At 37.2% G+C, this 18,941-nt stretch overlaps 1 protein-coding gene across 1 annotated transcript; it reads left to right on the plus strand.

The window, feature by feature from the left end:
- The first annotated feature begins 8,456 nt into the window (after positions 1 to 8,456).
- On the plus strand, positions 8,457 to 10,591 carry LOC132141948 (POU domain, class 4, transcription factor 2-like). Its single transcript, XM_059551591.1, has 2 exons — positions 8,457 to 9,343; positions 9,651 to 10,591. The coding sequence occupies exons 1-2, from the start codon at positions 9,128 to 9,130 to the stop codon at positions 10,575 to 10,577; spliced, it is 1,143 nt and encodes a 380-aa protein (XP_059407574.1). The 5' UTR covers positions 8,457 to 9,127; the 3' UTR covers positions 10,578 to 10,591.
- Positions 10,592 to 18,941: the final 8,350 nt, after the last annotated feature.

The following is an 18,941-nucleotide window of genomic DNA, read 5'->3' on the forward strand; positions in this document are numbered from 1 at the left end:
TAGAATTTTATTTCATTTATCAGTCATCGGCCACAACATCATTGATCAGCCTTTTTTTATAATTATTATAAATAATTATCCGCCTTTCAGTATTGAAAGTGTCTTTTTTTTCCTATCAGTGCATCGGTAAGGCTATACTTTTTACAGACAATTTGGACTAAACTAAATTTAACATCATGAAGATTACATGTTTGTAAAAGACTTTCTCTTAAATGTCACCAGCATGTTAGAACAACATCATGTTGCTATATTATCATGCTAATAATGAGCTTATGGAGGGCTGCAAAAGACTCGGCCCTCTGTTCAGAGGGATGAGCTGGTTGTGGAGGGGGCCTCTGACACCTGTCACCCCACAAGCCAAGCACAATTAAGGCTTCTCTTGGGGGTGGAGCGGGGGACTTGCCTGGAAGTCATGCAGCTCCTGGTGCATTGGGGAAGCGTTTGAAGATCATTAGTGTTACAGACCCTGTCTTCATGGCCCTGACAAACCTACTGAATACTGTGCTTTGATCAGGCACAGGCATTTTTGTCAATAGCAAGGGTTACAGTGCATACATTAGAAAGTTACTCACACAAAGTCAGCAGGTAAAGTGTCACTTTCAGTAAGAGTCCATGTATTGTGCTGATTGGACCTAATTAGCATCATTTCTGTTTGGACATCATGGGCAATCAACAAACCCAAATGTCGTCAAGTATCAATGCATGAACTCATTAATTACTTAACCAACACAAGTGATGAAAATTCTCCATTTATAGACTATGATTTCCATAAATGTTTTCTTTTCCAATGACTGTGAAGTGCTGCGTCTGAAAAAAAGGGTTATGGTCAGTAGCTTTTAATTCATATCAAATATACTGTATGACCTGACATCATCAATATCTCATCATGTTCATTGGGGTTGACCCTGCGGTTGAGTGTGCTGAATAGTAAAACACATTGTTAAAATTCTGAGGAGTTTCCATTTTATCAACATCTATACTCTGTGTACCATCTTGAAATAAGCTCAATGCATTTCTTGGATAGTTCTGCTCACCAAACTGACATATTAATAAATGTTTTATTTTCTGAGAAGTGGGATGGGAGGGAAACTGTCAGAATACACACTGTTCTGTGATGTTTCAATGATTAAGAAACCAAGCACTTTGCTACAAAGATGAGATTCATCACAAATATTCAGATGTAAGGAAGAAACATGAGAGATCGATACGACTGTAGCAAAAATGCAAAGAGGCTTAAAATTAATAAAGTGTTGTACAGTAATTGACCAATGTACTTGTGTGCAATTATAACACTTTATTTTAGTAGTCCACTGTGACGAGTGGTGCAGGGCCGAGAGCTGTGGGAACGGGGCGAGGCTGGTGGAGTGATTGGAAATGAGCAACACCTGCTCGACCCACCAGTCTCGAGTCCCACGGAGGAGATGAAAGGATATAAAACAGGAGCGACGACAGTGACGGACGAGAGAGGACCAGGCCTGGATTTTATTTGGTGTTTTGATTTTGTTTGTGCGCGGCAGTCGTCCATCAGGGGCTGCCGCACTGTTTTGTGTTTATTTTATTATTAAAGCTTTCATTTGATTGTTACATCCACTTTAGACTATAGGGCTTTCACACTTGAAATAGTTAACCCTGGGTTATTTTAAAACCAGAGTAAACAGAATCCTGGATTATCTTGCTTTACATTCCACACTGTTTGCGGCTTCATTGTCACTGACTGGATGAACACAAGCTACTTGTTTACATAAAGGCTCTGGCATTGCACATCCTAGTGTTATTTTGCAGACAATTCTATAATTTTTTCCAGAATGGCCTTTTCGGTGGACTACAAATGGTTTTTTTTTCTTAACCCAGGTAAAACGTACCTTTCCCCAGGGTAAGAAGCAGGGTTTAGAATGACGATAACCCAGGGTAAAATAGTGAGAAAAGACCTTATAATTACTACCTTATAATTACCTTATAGTTAATTTTATATATTAACTTTGCAACTATACATGTTAATTACGAGTCATTGGAGTATTAGAAGACTGTCTGCTTATTTTTTATTTTGAAGGTCCCCCAACAGAAATTCTACTAAATTTAAGTAACTTTGCAAGTACAGTACATGTCAACATACTCTCAACAACCCTACCTTAACCCTAACCAAATAGTCTACTAATACTATGATTATACTCTAATGGTGGTGAACGCCTTCTTTCTGGGACATTTCCAGACTCCCTGAAAACTGCAGATGTTAAACCCCTTCTGAAAAAGAGCAATCTTGATAACACCATTTTGAGCAATTATAGACCAATATCTAATCTTCCTTTTATAGGCAAAATTATAGAAAAGGTAGTTTTTAGTCAGCTTAACAAATACCTAAACTCAAATGGATACCTGGACAATTTTCTATCTGGTTTCACAGCACAGAGACAGCGCTCATTAAGATAATAAATGATATTCGCTTAAATTCTGACTCTGGCCAAATATCAGTGCTGGTATTGCTAGATCTCAGAGGTGAATTTGACACTGTCGATCATAACATACTACTAGAGAGACTGGAAAACTGGGTCACGCTTTCTGGGATGGTACTCAAATGGTTCAGGTCATACTTAGAAGGGAGAGGTTATTATGTGAGTCTAGGTGAGCATAAGTCTAAGTGGACGTCCATGACACGTTGAGTCCCACAAGGGTCAATTCTTGCACCGCTCTTGTTTAGCCTGTATATGCTCCCACTAAGTCAAATAATGAGAAAGAACCAAATTGCCTATCACAGCTATTCTGATGATACCCAGATTTACCTAGCCTTATCTCCAAATTACTACAGCCCCATTGACTCCCTCTGCCAATGTATTGATGAAATTAATAGTTGGATGTGCCAGAACAAAAACTTAAGTTATTGCATTTGGAAACAAAGATTAAGTTTTCAAGGTGAATGCATACCTTGACTCTAGTGGTCAAACAACTAAAAAATCAAGTCAGGAATTTTGGTGTGATTCTGGAGACAGACCTTAGTTTCAGTAGTCATGTCAAAGCAGTAACTAAATCAGCATACTATCATCTGAAAATCATTGCAAGAATTAAATGTTTTGTTTCCAGTCAAGACTTGGAGAAACTTTTTCATGCCTTTATCACCAGCAGTGTGGACTATTGTAATGGGCTCCTCACCGGCCTTCCCAAAAAGACCATTAGACAGCTGCAGCTAATCCAGAACGCTGCTGCCAGGATTCTGACTAGAACCAGAAAATCTGAGCATATCACACCAGTCCTCAGGTCCTTACACTGGCTTCCAGTTACATTTAGGATTGATTTTAAAGTACTTTTACTCATCTATAAATCACTCAATGACCTAGGACCGAAATATATTGCAGATTTGTTCACTGAATATAAACCTAACAGAGCACTCAGATCACTAGGATTGAGTCAGTTGAAAATACCAAGGGTTCACACAAAACAAGGGGAGTCCGCCTTTAGTTACTATGCTGCCCGCAGTTGAAATCAGCTTCCAGAAGAGATCAGATGTGCTAAAACATTAGCCACGTTTAAATCTAGACTCAAAACTCATCTGTTTAGATGTGCATTTATTGAATGAGCACTGTGCGATGTCCAAACCGATTGCACTATATTTTACGTATTCACTGTATTTTATGTAAAATCATGTTTTATGTTTTACTGTTTTAAATTCATTTTAAATAAGTGCATTTTTAAATGATTTCCAAAGTTTTAAAATTGCTTGTTTTTATTTTTGTATTATTTGTCTTCATGACTATTTTACTTTCTTTTATGTTAAGCACTTTGAATTACTATTGTGTACGAAATGTGCTATATAAATAAACTTGCCTTGCCTAATGAGAGTTAGTTTTAATGTAGGCTAGTTGCAAAGGTGCTAGTGTACGATCAAAATAAAGTGTAACCTGGGTAACTTTTTTTTCCCCCTATAGCTTAAAAATTTTATTATGTTAGCACCATCAACAAGCACTAAGTTTGTGCTTCAAATATTGGTTCCTACCTGAAATTGATCTATATAGATGCCAGGAATGCGAACATTTGCTGTTCCATGTTTTAATTTACACATTCAGTGAGAAGCATTTTAACTTACAGCATGTGTTAGAAACATCTAGACACCCCCAAATATCAGAATCTCTGGGAGCTCTCAGGTATCACCAGATCATGTCTCACAAATACAAGCATGTTGTGCCTCAGTGTAGCTTTAAAAAGGGTGTTTGGCAGGCTATTGGATGAAGGGGGAAAATGATAATTATGGCTGATGAGCAGGAGACTGCATGCTGTGACCGTGTGACAAGTGAGAGCTCTTTAATTTGTTGGATCAGATAGTGACACGCTCCATCAGAGGAAGGGAAAAAATCTTTTCATTTGTGCAATAGAAAGGTGGAAAGGGGGTCAGTTAGCATCAGCCATCCCATGACATGCTATATATTATCACCTGGTATGGTCATCTTAATGAGAGAGGAAGAGCGATTTGTCTGCTGTATTGGATTGAATTCAGAAGCAGCACAGTACATGAGCAATCATAAAAGACACTGCTAAAATAATGTTCCTCACATGCAGCAAATGTTATGATGTTGTTCTTTATATACTGTACATTTAAGAAGTTCTGTTATGCTAACCAAAGCTGCATTTATTTGATCTTAAAGTAAAACATTAATATTATGAAATATATCAATTTAAAAGAACTATTTACTATTAAAAAATATATAAAATAGATTTTACATTTTATTCTTGATTTGGTGCTCAAATAATATTTTTGCTGCTTAATATTATTATAAAATAATAATAATAATAATAATAATAAATTACAATTTAAAAATATATTAAAATAGATAAATAAAATAATTGTTCTTTCTTTTTTTTTCTTTTTTTTAATTACAATAACATATTACATATGAACAATGGGGTGGTATAGGCAAAAATTACATACAAGGTTCTCATCCATTTATTTATTTATTATGGTATATGGTGGCTTGAACTCCAAGATTTACAATTAAATAATGAATAATGCCAAAAGGGAAGGTGATATTTTTCATATCATCCAGTAAGACCAATACAAAGCCACGATTTTTAACCAGTGCCTTATTTGATGCAATGACAGGTGCAGTGACTCCTCTAAAGTATATTGATTTGGAGGACCTAGAGGTATGTGACATGATTATGAGGATTGACCTTATCCTGCTCTGCCCTGAAGTCTCAGAGTAAATGAACATTACTGAGATTGAGACTCTGGCTTTTCTACTAGGCTGGTAGTTACTGGTCTTATGGAAACATTTCGGCATGTGAACTGCTCAGATGACATCCTGTCTCTCTGTAATCAAAGCGACTGGTTTTACATGCATTTGAGGAAGTAATATGGCTTCAAATATATATTTCTCAAAGCCTCATTTGTGTGGTAATACATTGCCATTGCCTGTTCTATTTCAGACCTTCAGGTCTGTAGAAAAATAGACAGAGGAATGTCTAATGTTGCTTATTTGTAGCTAATTGCTAAGGCCGTGTCCTTTGTAGATCCACTGGTTCCTAGTGAGTGAAGACCGCATATTGAGAAAGGTTGCTGTGAATTAAACTCCTGCTACTGAGAACAGGGAAGAAAGAGACTCACTCACACACAAAAACACATTCTCTGTCCTCTCCTCACATACACACACACACACATTCTTGATCCCCCCCACTCACCTCTAAATATCCTCCACACTCCCACATGCAAGGCACATTTGCAATCTTTCTTTTTACTCTTTATTTCTCCTTAACTTTATCTCAAGCGTTCTCTTTCCTTCTCACATTCCGGTGATGCATTCTTTGTCCTTGTATTCTTAGAGCAAGCTACAGTGACTGTGTTGGTGGCACAAAAAAGCGGTGGGTATTAAAACAGCTGTCTCTGGTGGTCCGGATGTAATTGGGATTGTTAACGTGCTTGGCTCCTGAGGGATGCTTGTGAGAATGTGTTTGTGTAAAGCACACAAGCTCCACAGTTGCATACCTTGATTTTGATGTACGTCAAAAAAAGCAAACAAGTCACCTGAGCTACTGTACATCAAGTCTAGCTGTTTTTGTTTTTTTTCACCCCCTGCTTTTTTATCCTACTTTTTTTAGGTCGCTGCTACTGGTGCACTGTTATTTATATGTAAAAGAAAACGTCTATGAAGCTCAATTTTAGTCAGAATTCCTATGAGAGCATCCTTTCTTAGTGGGGAAAATAAAAGTGTATTTATGAGCATGCGGACATAGCTTTTGAAGGAAATCTTTGCAAACCTAGATCCTAAAAGCACCTGTCTGGTAATACAAATTGAAGCACAATATCATCAAATAAGAGGCAGATACAGAAAGAGAAGAAAAACAGAAAGGAAGAGGATGGGGGTTAAAGAAATTCCTTTAAAAATGGATATGTAGTTTAAATTGTAAAAGGCCAAACTTCCACGATTACTTACTAAAACGCAATGAAATTTCAAATCGATTTAATTAATTGCAAATTGTGCAAAGAGGGCGCACTGCACGTGCATGTGCAAACGTCACTGGTACTTTAACTGATTATGTGTTTTAGTTTAGATTAGATTCATTTTAACTTAAAATATTAAAGCTGAGCACTTAAATCACCCTGATAAATACATTTCTTAACGCAACAGTGAGACAAAACTACTCCTCAAACTTTTTTTGTGGTTCATTGTGAATAAAAAATGTTATTTGCGATTTAGGGGAGGTGAAATATAAATGATTTCGTTAAATTTTCGTCATAAAGCAGTCTTTGGGAATATACAAGGAGACAGTGATTGGGCCTTGAAGTCTCCTGAGCAGGCGCTCCAGGGGATGGCCCTCCCTTTGGAGAGCTACTGTATCTCTCAACTTCCGTGAAGCTCCTGCACAATAATAAAAAATAAAAAATAACCTGTGATTGCCGTGGGACAAATTCTACGACGACACACATAATAATCCGCAAGACTATAGGTATTTTATACATCCGACACCGAGACTTTTTCTTCAATGTATTTAGTTGTTTTATTAATTAATTATCTCATTCATTATTTATTTATTTATTTATTTATTATTGATCTACTAATTAAAGTCCGAGAAAATTAAATATATAGATATATATTTGTTATATAGTCAAAGTGTCGGGATGCATCCCCCCCCCCCCCCAACAACAGAGACATGATGCAACACTTACGCTGATTTCATTTCTTAATTAGTATAAATCTGATGACAAACAATCCTTTAAGATATGAAGATACATGCATGCAGAGTATGTCTCCACAGAATAATGCATTTACGTAATGAGATATTTTAATGTTTTTATTTTTTTATTTATTTTTTTATGTGACATATCTTTGACATATATTAACTCATTGTTAAACTATAAATTCTAATTACTGTTTGGAACATTTGAGTATTTTAATACGGAAATAATAAATTTAATGCATTAGAATATTTGTAACTCAAGTTAAAATTTGGATCTCACGTTAGCTGTGCACTTTAACATGCGAGATTACTCGGTAGTTATATGCATCAATTACCTCATCCAATGGACTCGAATAGTTTAAACAAATTAGACTAGCCTCATTAATTAGAACATGATTAAAAGTTTTTAATTAAATAACTGATGAAGTAGCCTAGTCTAATTAGACCGAAGATATGATAATGGCCCGTTGCGACGGGTATATAATTGTATTGGGTTTGCAATTAAATCCTAAAGAGTTGTATAAATCCGCTTTTCTGTGTCATTAATGAAATACTTCACTCAGTGTTGCCTGTTCTGTTGATACATCACATTCATAACATGCTAAATGATAACTCAAATGGCTTTCCTATTTATTATTTCAATACCAGGAAAAACTATTACATTCGTCAACACGAAGCATTTTTTCCCCTAAATAAAATCAAAAGCAGGTTAATTATTATTAGAACAAATATAAATGAAATTTAAATTCAATATTTCAACGTTTCACCGAACGTAATTTGTTTAATGGGTGTCTGTAGCCTACATCAAATTACATCGCAATAATGGAATGATAGTCATGCGTTTTGCTGTATTTCACCCAAAAGGGACAGCAAATGATGTAGTGATTTCTTCATATTCATCCACGTTTCTCCGACCAAACTTTCATTTACGAATTAAATAGGCCTAGCACAGATTTTCTTTTTCTAATATATATATATATATATATATATATATATATATATATATATATATATATATATATATATAATCATCATGAAAGTTACAGAATAATTGTTCAATATACAACCTATGCATTGTGGATGCATTTCTAAATGAACCTTCTTGATATTATTATAACACTGAAATGTTTAACTTTAGAATCCATTTCTGCTTCCATTGCATTTCTTTAACCATGGTGGTTTCCTCAATAACTTTATTGAAGTAACATACAATACCAGCTCCAGTCATTGCAACTGCCCATGCGCAGAGTCCCCAGCGGCGCTGTGGCTAATGAAGAATAATAAATCATGAAAGGTTTTTCAGGTACAGCCGAGAGAGTATGTAAGAGGAGAGGGGGTGAGAGAATGGGTGAGCAAGAGAGAGAGAGAGAGACGCAACCTGCCCTTCGCCTTAGAGCACAGACAGATCGAGTCCCCGCAGCATTGAATGTAGTCGACTGTCACCTTTATCTCATAATCAAATTCAGCAAGAATCGGGATAAAGGTTAACGAGCAATATTGGTTCTAGCGAGGTCGTTCTGGAGATTTGCACGAAGAGAAGAAAGAAGAAACTTTTTGCACTCGTTTTAAAAGCGTGAGCAAAGACAAACTCACCAAAGACATCAGCTTCCGCTGTGAGAAATGTAAGATATTTTGTAAAGGCTGAGGAACATTTCTGTGGAGCGTTTTGGTAAGAATTGCCGTGATCTTTGAAGGAGTTTACCGACAGGTTGCATGGCTTACTGGTGCTCGCGGCACGTCTCTAGCCACGGCACGCGACGGAGCGACAGGAGATCGTTTTCTCAGACCATTAGGCAGCAGCACTAAATGAGCTGTCTAAAGACTTGGTGCATCATCCTCTTCACGTCCGTTGCAACGCCAGAGACTTGAGACTTCAACGCACCGACTGGGCTTGAACTCCAGTCGAAGAAGAAGAAGGCGGAGTCTTAACTTATTAAAAGCAACTCGCCGAGGCTCGGTCGCAAACATGATGATGATGTCTCTGAACAGCAAGCAGGCGTTCGCCATGGCCCACACCAGTCTGGCCGAGACCAAATACTCCAGTTTGCATTCTTCGTCCTCGTCTTCCACTTTGACTTCCAACGCGCCCTCGTCCTCCTGCTCGTCGTCCAGACACAGCAGCACGATCAGCAGCAGCGGCGGCTCGGAGGCGATGCGTCGAGCATGTTTCCCAACCCCACCGGTACGTATTCTGCATAATCACCGCTTAAAGGCACATTTTGACAGCCCACTTTTTCTGCTTGATGTTTTTTTCATGTCTGCACAGCAAATCACCCAACACCTCCATTTTTCCCTCCCAACTTATGTATTTAGCCGGGTTTGCCTTTCGTATTAATTTTTATGACCTGGGATGTTGCATGTGTCTTGTTTTGTGTGTTCTTTTTTAGGATTTCCTTTCCTTTTTTACATGCTGGAAATGTTTTAAAAGCACGGAGTGGAGCGCGAATTCCCCGCTGACAGTTATGTGTGCTTTCTATTTGCAATTGCAGAGCAATATATTCGGCGGATTGGATGAGAGTTTGTTGGCCCGCGCGGAAGCTCTGGCGGCGGTGGATATAGTCTCTCAGACCAAAAGCCATCATCACCCTCCTCATCACAGCCCCTTCAAGCCGGACGCAACCTACCACACCATGAATACGCTTCCGTGCACCTCGTCGTCTTCGTCTGTGCCCATCTCGCACCCGTCAGCTCTCGCGAGCCATCACCACCACCACCACCACCATCATCACCAGCCGCACCAGGCACTGGAGGGCGACCTGCTCGATCACATCACCCCAGGACTGGCACTTGCTGGAGCCATGGCCGGGCCAGACGGCTCGGTGGTCTCCACGCCTACGCACCCCGCTCACATGGCAGGCATGAACCACATGCACCAAGCTGCCATCAACATGGCTCACGCCCATGGACTGACATCCCACATGGGCTGCATGAGCGACGTGGATGCAGATCCCAGGGACTTGGAGGCGTTCGCTGAGCGCTTTAAACAGCGTCGGATCAAACTCGGCGTGACACAAGCGGATGTAGGGTCAGCGTTGGCCAATCTGAAGATTCCTGGTGTAGGCTCTTTAAGCCAGAGTACCATCTGCCGGTTTGAATCCCTCACGTTGTCCCACAACAACATGATCGCCCTGAAGCCCATCCTGCAAGCCTGGCTGGAGGAGGCTGAAAAGTCGCACCGGGAAAAACTCAACAAACCCGAGCTCTTCAATGGGGCCGAAAAGAAGAGGAAGCGGACCTCAATCGCGGCCCCCGAGAAAAGGTCCCTCGAAGCTTATTTTGCTATTCAGCCGCGTCCGTCCTCAGAGAAAATCGCAGCAATCGCAGAGAAGCTGGACCTCAAAAAGAACGTTGTGCGGGTTTGGTTTTGCAACCAGAGGCAGAAACAGAAACGCATGAAATATTCGGCCTGCGTCTAGCTCGACCAGACTCCTAAAACTGTTTAGAGACGATTTGTAAAATATTTCTTATCTCACACCTTTTTCAATCATCAATAACTTGTGCATTGAAACAGAATTTCATGACATTCAAAAGAGACATTTGAAAATACCAAATCACTGTCACGTATTACGCAAAGGGGATGTGGAATCATTTAAAGGATCGTTTGACTGATCAAGTAAGACCATTCGTTTTCCCTCACTTATTCTAGCACACTTTCTTTATAAGAGGAGCAAGACTCTTTAAACCTTTAAAACTCTTAAACTCTTTAAGCATATTTTAGTAATTTACCAGAAAGTGTTATCGAGCTTAGTAACACAATTAATTATTATAAACTGAGGGGGAGGGATACTTCAGGTCAAAAGGGTGACAGTGTCTTGTCAGTTTTTTTTTATTTTTAAATATTTATTTTCAGCATATCACGCTTCAATCTTGTGTTAATTCAGGGTTCATTAGATAAAAAGAGGACATCACGAATTAAGTCCACGAACAGTTCTGCAACATTATTAGATAACACCCAAACAGCTCCTTGTAAATTATTGATTTAGCTGTTATATGCATAATTTTGTCTGTCGTCTCCTTAATTCCACTTCTGTGATTTTAATAATAATAATAATCATAGCCTACAATTAGGCAATGGGCGATACGAATATCCATATTTTTCTTTTGAAGGCATCATTGCTATAACTGATCTAGAACCTATTGGATATACTGAACACCGGGAGAGGTTCAATTGTTTTTAGTGATGGGATTTGTTCATCCAAATATCTGTTGCAATACGCCTGCGCTCTAAAGTGGCTATGTTTCTTATGAACTATTTATCACGTGAGGTAATGTTTACTTCATTACATATTTATTGGGATTCCCTCCACGTTTTTGCTGGAGAAAATCACATAGAGACAACAAGGAAAACGTGGCCCTCTGCAAATGGGGAAACTGCTTGAGACAGGCCACCTTTATTTATTTATTTATTTATTTATCTATTTATTTATTTATTTTATTTATTTATTTTCTTTCGTTCTTCTAAGGTTTCGGAAAGGCACAATCGAGAGATATATGACAACATTTTCTTTTAAATAATTTTCATGTATGTTATCTGCTTATTTATTTGTATAAATATACGCGTATAATTATGGAGTCGTTGCTTGTTAAATTCACATGTTTAGTAATGTTTTCTTATTGAAAAAGATGAGTTTCATGGAAACATTCACGTAAAATGTAAATATCTCATTTGGACATACACATATCCGTACAGGTATTTGCTGTATTGCTGTTTTAGCTGCGGTAACTGTAATGTATGTTGCTTTAGGTTTAGTTGTCGGATATAAGTTCATTAATTTATTACTTAAATGTATATTTAAGTTGCTATTTGATAACTGAATTGAACTATGTGTTTAATTAAAGAACAACATTTTAACATTTTATTGAACGTTCTCAATGGGTTTATTTATATTCAAAGTGCCTAAACAGAGTTTTCAAACTACTGACGTTTTGATGGAATATGTTAAACATAGCCTAACTGAAACGTTTGCCTCTATCTTATATTGTTCATTGTGTGGATTACACGTGTCTTTACCACCAATATGCAATTTTCTTATTTCTCTTGCAAGATACAAATGGGTACTCAGATTAGTTTAGTATCTTGCCGTTTGCCTAAAAAAGACGTCTTGACATCTTCTTGAGCTGTAGAGCTACGCTTGGTATTTCCACAAACGACTTGCTGCTGCTAGGATTCGCAACCCTTAGAAGCCTACCTGAGAGCGAATGCTAATATTCTATTAGAGTCTAATCATGAAGTCTGTAGAGATCTAGGGAGGTCCCTCGAGCACAGTGCTGCCAGATGTCAGGCCGCCAGAAAAACACCTCGCCTGCCAACGTGCCGGGCTCCATTTAAATCCACAGTCGATGGTTATCGTTCTTCTGCCGACATAGGCAGCCCTTTGAAGACTGACTCAGTTCACTGTTAGGCCGTATGAAAAAAAAGAAAGGAAAAGAGAGAGAGAGAGAGAGAGAGAGAGAGAGAGAGAGAGAGGCGGGAGTGTCATCTTGGTAGCGGCATGTCATGGCATTCTAGGCGTACCAATTGGTTTCAGCACCACGGACAGCCGCCTGAATAGAAGATGATTTGCCATTGATGTTTCCTGCCGATTTTCAATTGATTTAGCAGATGATGAATGCAATTTGCATTTCAGTTTGTTCATTATATCTCACTAATGTAATATAGGTATTTTCGCAAAAATGTGTTTATTGTTATTATCATCATCATTATCATCAAATTTTTGAACGCCTTTGAAACATGACAACAACATTATTATTTTAGCTGGGAAAACACTCGGGAAGTATTTAGTTAGGCCTAACTTTTTATTTATGTATTTATTTATTTATTTTGAATGTTTTTATGTTTTTAATTTACTGACTGGATACATCCTAAAGTTCTCATCAATTCTAACCTGCTTTATGGGAGGAAATCAGTTCTCCTAAACGAGTTTATCACTTAACACGATAATATGTGCGAATTATTAAATTACACATGGAATTATTGAAATCAGATAATTAGCTACTAAGTAAGTAATCATTAACTGGAGCTGTTAATTACAGCCGGGCATGGAGGGCTGGGCGTGGAGAGGCTCGACGGGAATGGAAATGAATGTTGTGGACGAAATGGCCTTTCCCGAGCGAGCTACCCCCTACTTAACTCTCAGATAGTTGCGAAAATTATCGATCGATCGATCGATTTATTTTTTATTTTTAACACAAATCATAAAGGGGGACCAGAGAGGTAGAATATAGAAAAATTTTGTACACACACATGGTGCGCTTTACTTTCAATATTTCCAAGAAAGCGATTGTGTCATTTTTATTCTACCTACCTTTAATAAATTGATCCAAGAGAGGGCACTGACCTGTTATTGGCATCGGATACATGTGATTCTCATGCTTTAAAAACCAAGGTGGTCAAGCGCAGAAACGAAAGGGCAGAACTGTTTTCCTTTGTTATAATTAGGTCCTCTGTTTTCTTTCTCTTCCCCACTGAACATTTTCCCCCTTTCACAGGGATGGTGATGAAATTTTAATGAAGCCAGGGACTGTCGTGCTCCGCCTGGGGACTTACGAATAGAATATTTTAACTGTACATTTACCCCAAGTGTCTGCCATCAAAGCACGTTAAGACAAACCACATGCCTCTGACGTGTTGGAACCCCTTATTTAGTACTTGAACATTTATTGTATTGTCAATGATGTCCATTGTATTTAGATATTTTTTCCCCTCCACAGGCATTATTGGTATAATTGTAAAAATCAGTTGATTATGCTGTTTAACTGTGGAAAATGTTATATGTAAAAACATTTTAAACTGAATATAAATATATGTGATTATTTAAAAGAGGTGCAATAATCGCAAAACACCTTAAACAAAACAAATCACTAATACATATACAAATACACAAGTGCACCATGTCTTGAACAAGCTTTTATTATAGTTTTTGTTGACCTTTATGTCTTTTGCATTGTTTATTATGGAGTATATTCACACTAAACAATTTAAAGGGGTGCCCAAATAAACATTTAAGCACACAATCTTGTAACAAAGTATTGTGATATATGTACAAACACACACATTTCAAAATTTAACGAAATGTCATATAAATATTATGCAATATATAAATATTGCAAATTTGCCCATCGACACAACATTAGCATATTTTTGTTTTGTTTTTTAATGATAAAAATATGAATCTGATTCGATGTATCAAGAAAAAAAAACTCAGACAGATTTTGGGTTATATGATTATTTTAACAAAACATTACAAATATTAATAATTATTTCCTTTCCATAGTTTTCTAAAGCGATTCAGTTTACAGGTGAAGGTTTACAGGTCAGGTGAACAAACAAAATTTTCTAAAGCACCAATGAGCAACTGCAAAATGATTGAACACCATTTATTTAAAGCAAAATCAGTTTACTATCCTTACGCTGCAAGTACACCCCTCAGAATGTGGCATTCTGTTGAAATTTGTGTCTTCAAAAGAGGCCTATGGTGATTAAATATTAAAAAGTCTAGGATGAGCATGTTTCTCGCCCAGTTCTGGTTTTCCTCCTGCACGCCGTGAAATTCATTTAGGCATTAACGCACAGCACGTTGCGTTCTCTTATTCTCAGACGCTGTTGCGCCGTTCCAAATGAGCAAGTCGCAGTAATGAGAAGGTGGTAGAGCTGTCTGCTGGATGTGTGTGTTCATTGAGGTTTGACAGCCGTGCTCCGCTGCAGATCTATTCATCATACTCTCTCATACAAGGACTCTCTCTCTCTCTCTCTCTCTCTCTCTCTCTCCCCCCTCTGTCCTCAGTTTATACAGAACAGAATCATTTACATAAAGTCCTTAAGGCAAATAACTGTTGGGGGCTCTAATTTATATCTGATCGAAAATTAGCCGTCATTATGCGCCCCATTAGCCGCGTCTTTAATGTGCTTCTAAGCACCATTTGTCAAGCAGCTTGTTAATATCCTTCAAGTCTTTAAAGTTGAGAGCTCATTAAAAGACTCTGCGCCCTGGTATTGATGCTATTTTATAAAATTCTGCAAAGCGTAAAGCACCGTTTAAAAGTTTTCTCTTCCTCCTAGAACTGAATGATGCATGGTTTCTTGAGCACTACGCAGGATATACCATTGTGGTCAGTCTGAAAGTTATGTTAGTGTACGCGCTGTAGTCAACAAGACAGGTATTTGGCGGGAAATCACATCTAATTTTTCGCATTGTCAAGTAAAATTATGATGTCACAAAATCATGTAGGCTAATTGGTTTCTTGCAGGTGAATTAAGTTCTAACACGCAGTATAACCGACTTGAAGGTTTGCAAAAATGACTTTATATCATAAATTGCATTCGTAAGTAATTTAGAAAATCATCCTTTAAACACATATAGCATGCATTCTAAAAGTCGTGCCAATTCAATAGAAAACATTTCGCATTGGACATTGTATGTATACTGTATTTTATTTATCACTTTATTACATATTCAGATACCACATGTATGTAACTAAAACTGTTAACAGGCATAAATACATTTAAAAATAAAAATAAAAAAGTCTTCAGATAAGACGCCACATATAGTGAGCCTTGTCTGATTTCTCCTAGAAATAGCTGACCCCCTAAAAGTCACTGTATAATTCGCAAATTGTCAATAGGTCATGTGTTCCTATCATGATCTGTCGTCCATAATTAGGCACGTGTTGTCTACCCGTGGGAGGGATCTAACGGGACCTTATTATTAGTTAAAAACTCGAAGCGTCCCGTCGTTTCTTCCGTGGACTCCTCCAGGCTAAAGTAATAAAGCGCGTAATTAGAATGCTAAAGACAGATGTAAATAAAAGCAATGAGATAGCGCTGAGAGATGAGGCGCTAGGGTCAGGTTCTCATCAAAAAAACAGTTGGTGTGATGACACGACGCCCGGCCATCGCCAGAGGCCCGGGGCTACAGCGACAGACCACAGGCAAAATGCACTAAATGACTTCGATGGAGTGCGCATAAAACCAAATCGTCTTTAATCCATTTCTGACTATATTGCATTATGCATGCATGTAATGCACCCAACTAAACGTTATATAAGTATTTGTGGAATATCACGCCTCTCTTAATTTGTTTATCCTAGTATTTTGTCTTTTTATTCCATTGTTTTATAACTCAGAATCGTTCTAATCAGTTACGCACGGTCTATGTGTTGTCTTATTCAAAATATAAAAACGTGTTTTTTTTTCTTTTCTTGTTTGTTTTTAGAGAGAGGGAGATTTGCAAACAGTTATTTTCAATTAAAAAATGTGTACGCACCAAACATGTTTTACACCTTTCGCTAATTAAATGTGTCAATTGAAATGAAGAAGAAGTAGAAAAAAACACATATTAAATACCCTGTAACCCTTTCATATATACATATATATGTATATGTGTGTGTGTGTGTGTGTGTGTGTACCATTTAGATAAAAAAAGACCATCAATTTTGTACACTTTCTTTATTAAGTTATATTTAGTGACCTTTAATTCCTTCACATTATCATAGAGTCTCATTGTAATGTCACACCCTCAACTGATGTAATTGTTTTAGACATTGAGGGTGTTTCATTCAAGCTAAGAGTGCACAGATCTGGGCCAAGGAAAAACACAGAGAAAGAAAGAATAAAGAGAGAGAGAGCTGCCCTGTTTAAAGAGCTTTTGTGTGTCTGTTCCCTCTTTTCACTAATGAGATGTTCAGTAGAGGTTTACCTGGCTACCTATTACCCCAGCTACCTCTCCCCTTGTTTTCTTTCACTGCTCATATCACTAATCACAGATGCTGGAAATGCTGACTACAGAATACAGAAGGAAAACACGCCACCATTCACTAACTATAGCCTAAGGTACAACACTGCAGTTCTTTGTGAAAACTGGAAGTGTCTTAAGAGAAGTGAATAATAATAATAATATAATATAAGTAATAATAATAATTATTGTCAATGTTATTATTAAGAAGTAAAGCAATAGTATACTTTTAAGAAAAATGGTTACCAAATTAGTATTCTTCAGCTTGTAACAATAGCAGAACACCTTTGAATGTCTTTAAGAGAGCTTAAATTACATGTAAAGCATTGCTTTAAATATATTACATATAGGCATTAGTTAACTTAAATTGAATGAAAAATAACCAAACTATTTTTTTTTTTCAAAAAATACATTTCTTCATTGCAATATGCCACATTTAAATATTAGTCTTTTAACACATGACAGAAAAAAAACTGTGTTTTATACTGAATTACATCCTAGCAGTAACAGTCTCCAAAGTATCTTTATAAAAGGTTGATTACTGTTCGAAATACATCAACTGATGGCTGTGGGCTACCAATGCTTGTGCTGCTGAGTTGTAGTCAGCGAGAGTTTTGTGGTATCATGACATGTTTTGGAGCAATTGACAATCACGAAGATTGTTTGGACTTGAAAATCATAAACATTTGAAATATTCTGTCATGTAAGGTTTTGGCCTTTGAGAATTAAAGTGTAACTTTAAAATCATTATTTAGTCATTTATCTGCTGCAATACCATACTAACAATCTTCAAAAAAAAAAATTAATAATAATAATAATAATACAAAAAATAAAACATTTTGCCAAAGGTCCATTACAGTTTGGAGCACTTGGCCCACTTCGTAATGGGGGCCACAAATAATTGTTGCACTCGAGTGCATCATTGCCTTGTTTTGCTGCTAGTTTGAGTGACATGGAGGGACACAAACAGCTGTAAACAACAGAGCAATCAGTGTCCCATCTGTTACTATGGCCCACTTACATGAACGTATGTCGCCACTTCTTTCACCCGGTGCCAAGCAAGTGCCTGAGGACACGAGTCCCCAAGAAAAGGACCCATTTTCAGAGGAAGAAAAATGTAGAAAGAAAAAAGTTGTTACGGCAAGACAATTTAGGCAGCTATCTCAGAGACAAGTTTGTTTGCAATTCTGTCTCATTGCCTCACATACAATTAATGCATTACACTGAGAAGTAAGTTGAAATAAGAACATCTTCTGTATTTTTAATATCATCATGAAGACATATGAACTTTGATGTCTTTGGCACTGTAAAATATATTTCTGGAAAAAAAAAAGGATAGGTCTACTATTTAGAGAGGAAGTGCTGGTAACTTACCTTAGGGACTGAACAATGTTACATTTGCAAACATACCATCATGCCTTTGAAAAAGACAACAAGGTGCTCCAGAGAGTCATTTTGAATATAAAGTCTCTGCCAAACGATACATAACAAATGCTTAAGCAAACATCACCCAAAAACACAATAAATTATTTTTTATGAACACAATTAAGCACCACTTAGTGATTGTTCTCACAATAAAAAGTACTTCATTTCAGGGCAGAAAAAAACAGCAATCATTAATTATGAATTGGCAGGATGATACAATGAGCAACCCAAGGAGAGGCAAGCTCTGTGCTCTCTCTATTACTTAAACAGAAGCATCCTCTGGGAGAGGAACAGTATAGCCCATGGGGCAAAGACATTCTGCTACATCAGTTCATCTTTTCCATTAGCCACTTTAACATTTGAATTAAATTACTGATGGTAGGTATGTTTGTTGCTGTTAATCAAGTGTTAATTCTAGATTAAGATACTGTATCAAAGAATTACTGGTAACACTTTATAATAAGGTCCCATTAGTTCAAATTAGTTAATGTGTAAAACAAACATTAACTAACATGAGCAATACATTTGCTACAGCATATATCAATGTGTTTTTTGTTAATTTTAGATATAATTATTATTTTATATTATCTTAGGTAAATTAAATAAGATTAAGAGGAATTTAAA

The sequence above is a fragment of the Carassius carassius genome, chromosome 6, assembly GCF_963082965.1.
Source record: "Carassius carassius chromosome 6, fCarCar2.1, whole genome shotgun sequence".
Classification (NCBI taxonomy): Eukaryota; Metazoa; Chordata; class Actinopteri; order Cypriniformes; family Cyprinidae; genus Carassius; species Carassius carassius.

Coding starts and splice junctions, on each gene's coding strand:
- LOC132141948 (XM_059551591.1), top strand. CDS start 9,128: ATGATGATGATGTCTCTGAACAGCAAGCAGGCGTTCGCCATGGCCCAC. Junction 9,344..9,650: donor CATGTTTCCCAACCCCACCG/GTACGTATTCTG, acceptor TTGCAATTGCAG/AGCAATATATTCGGCGGATT.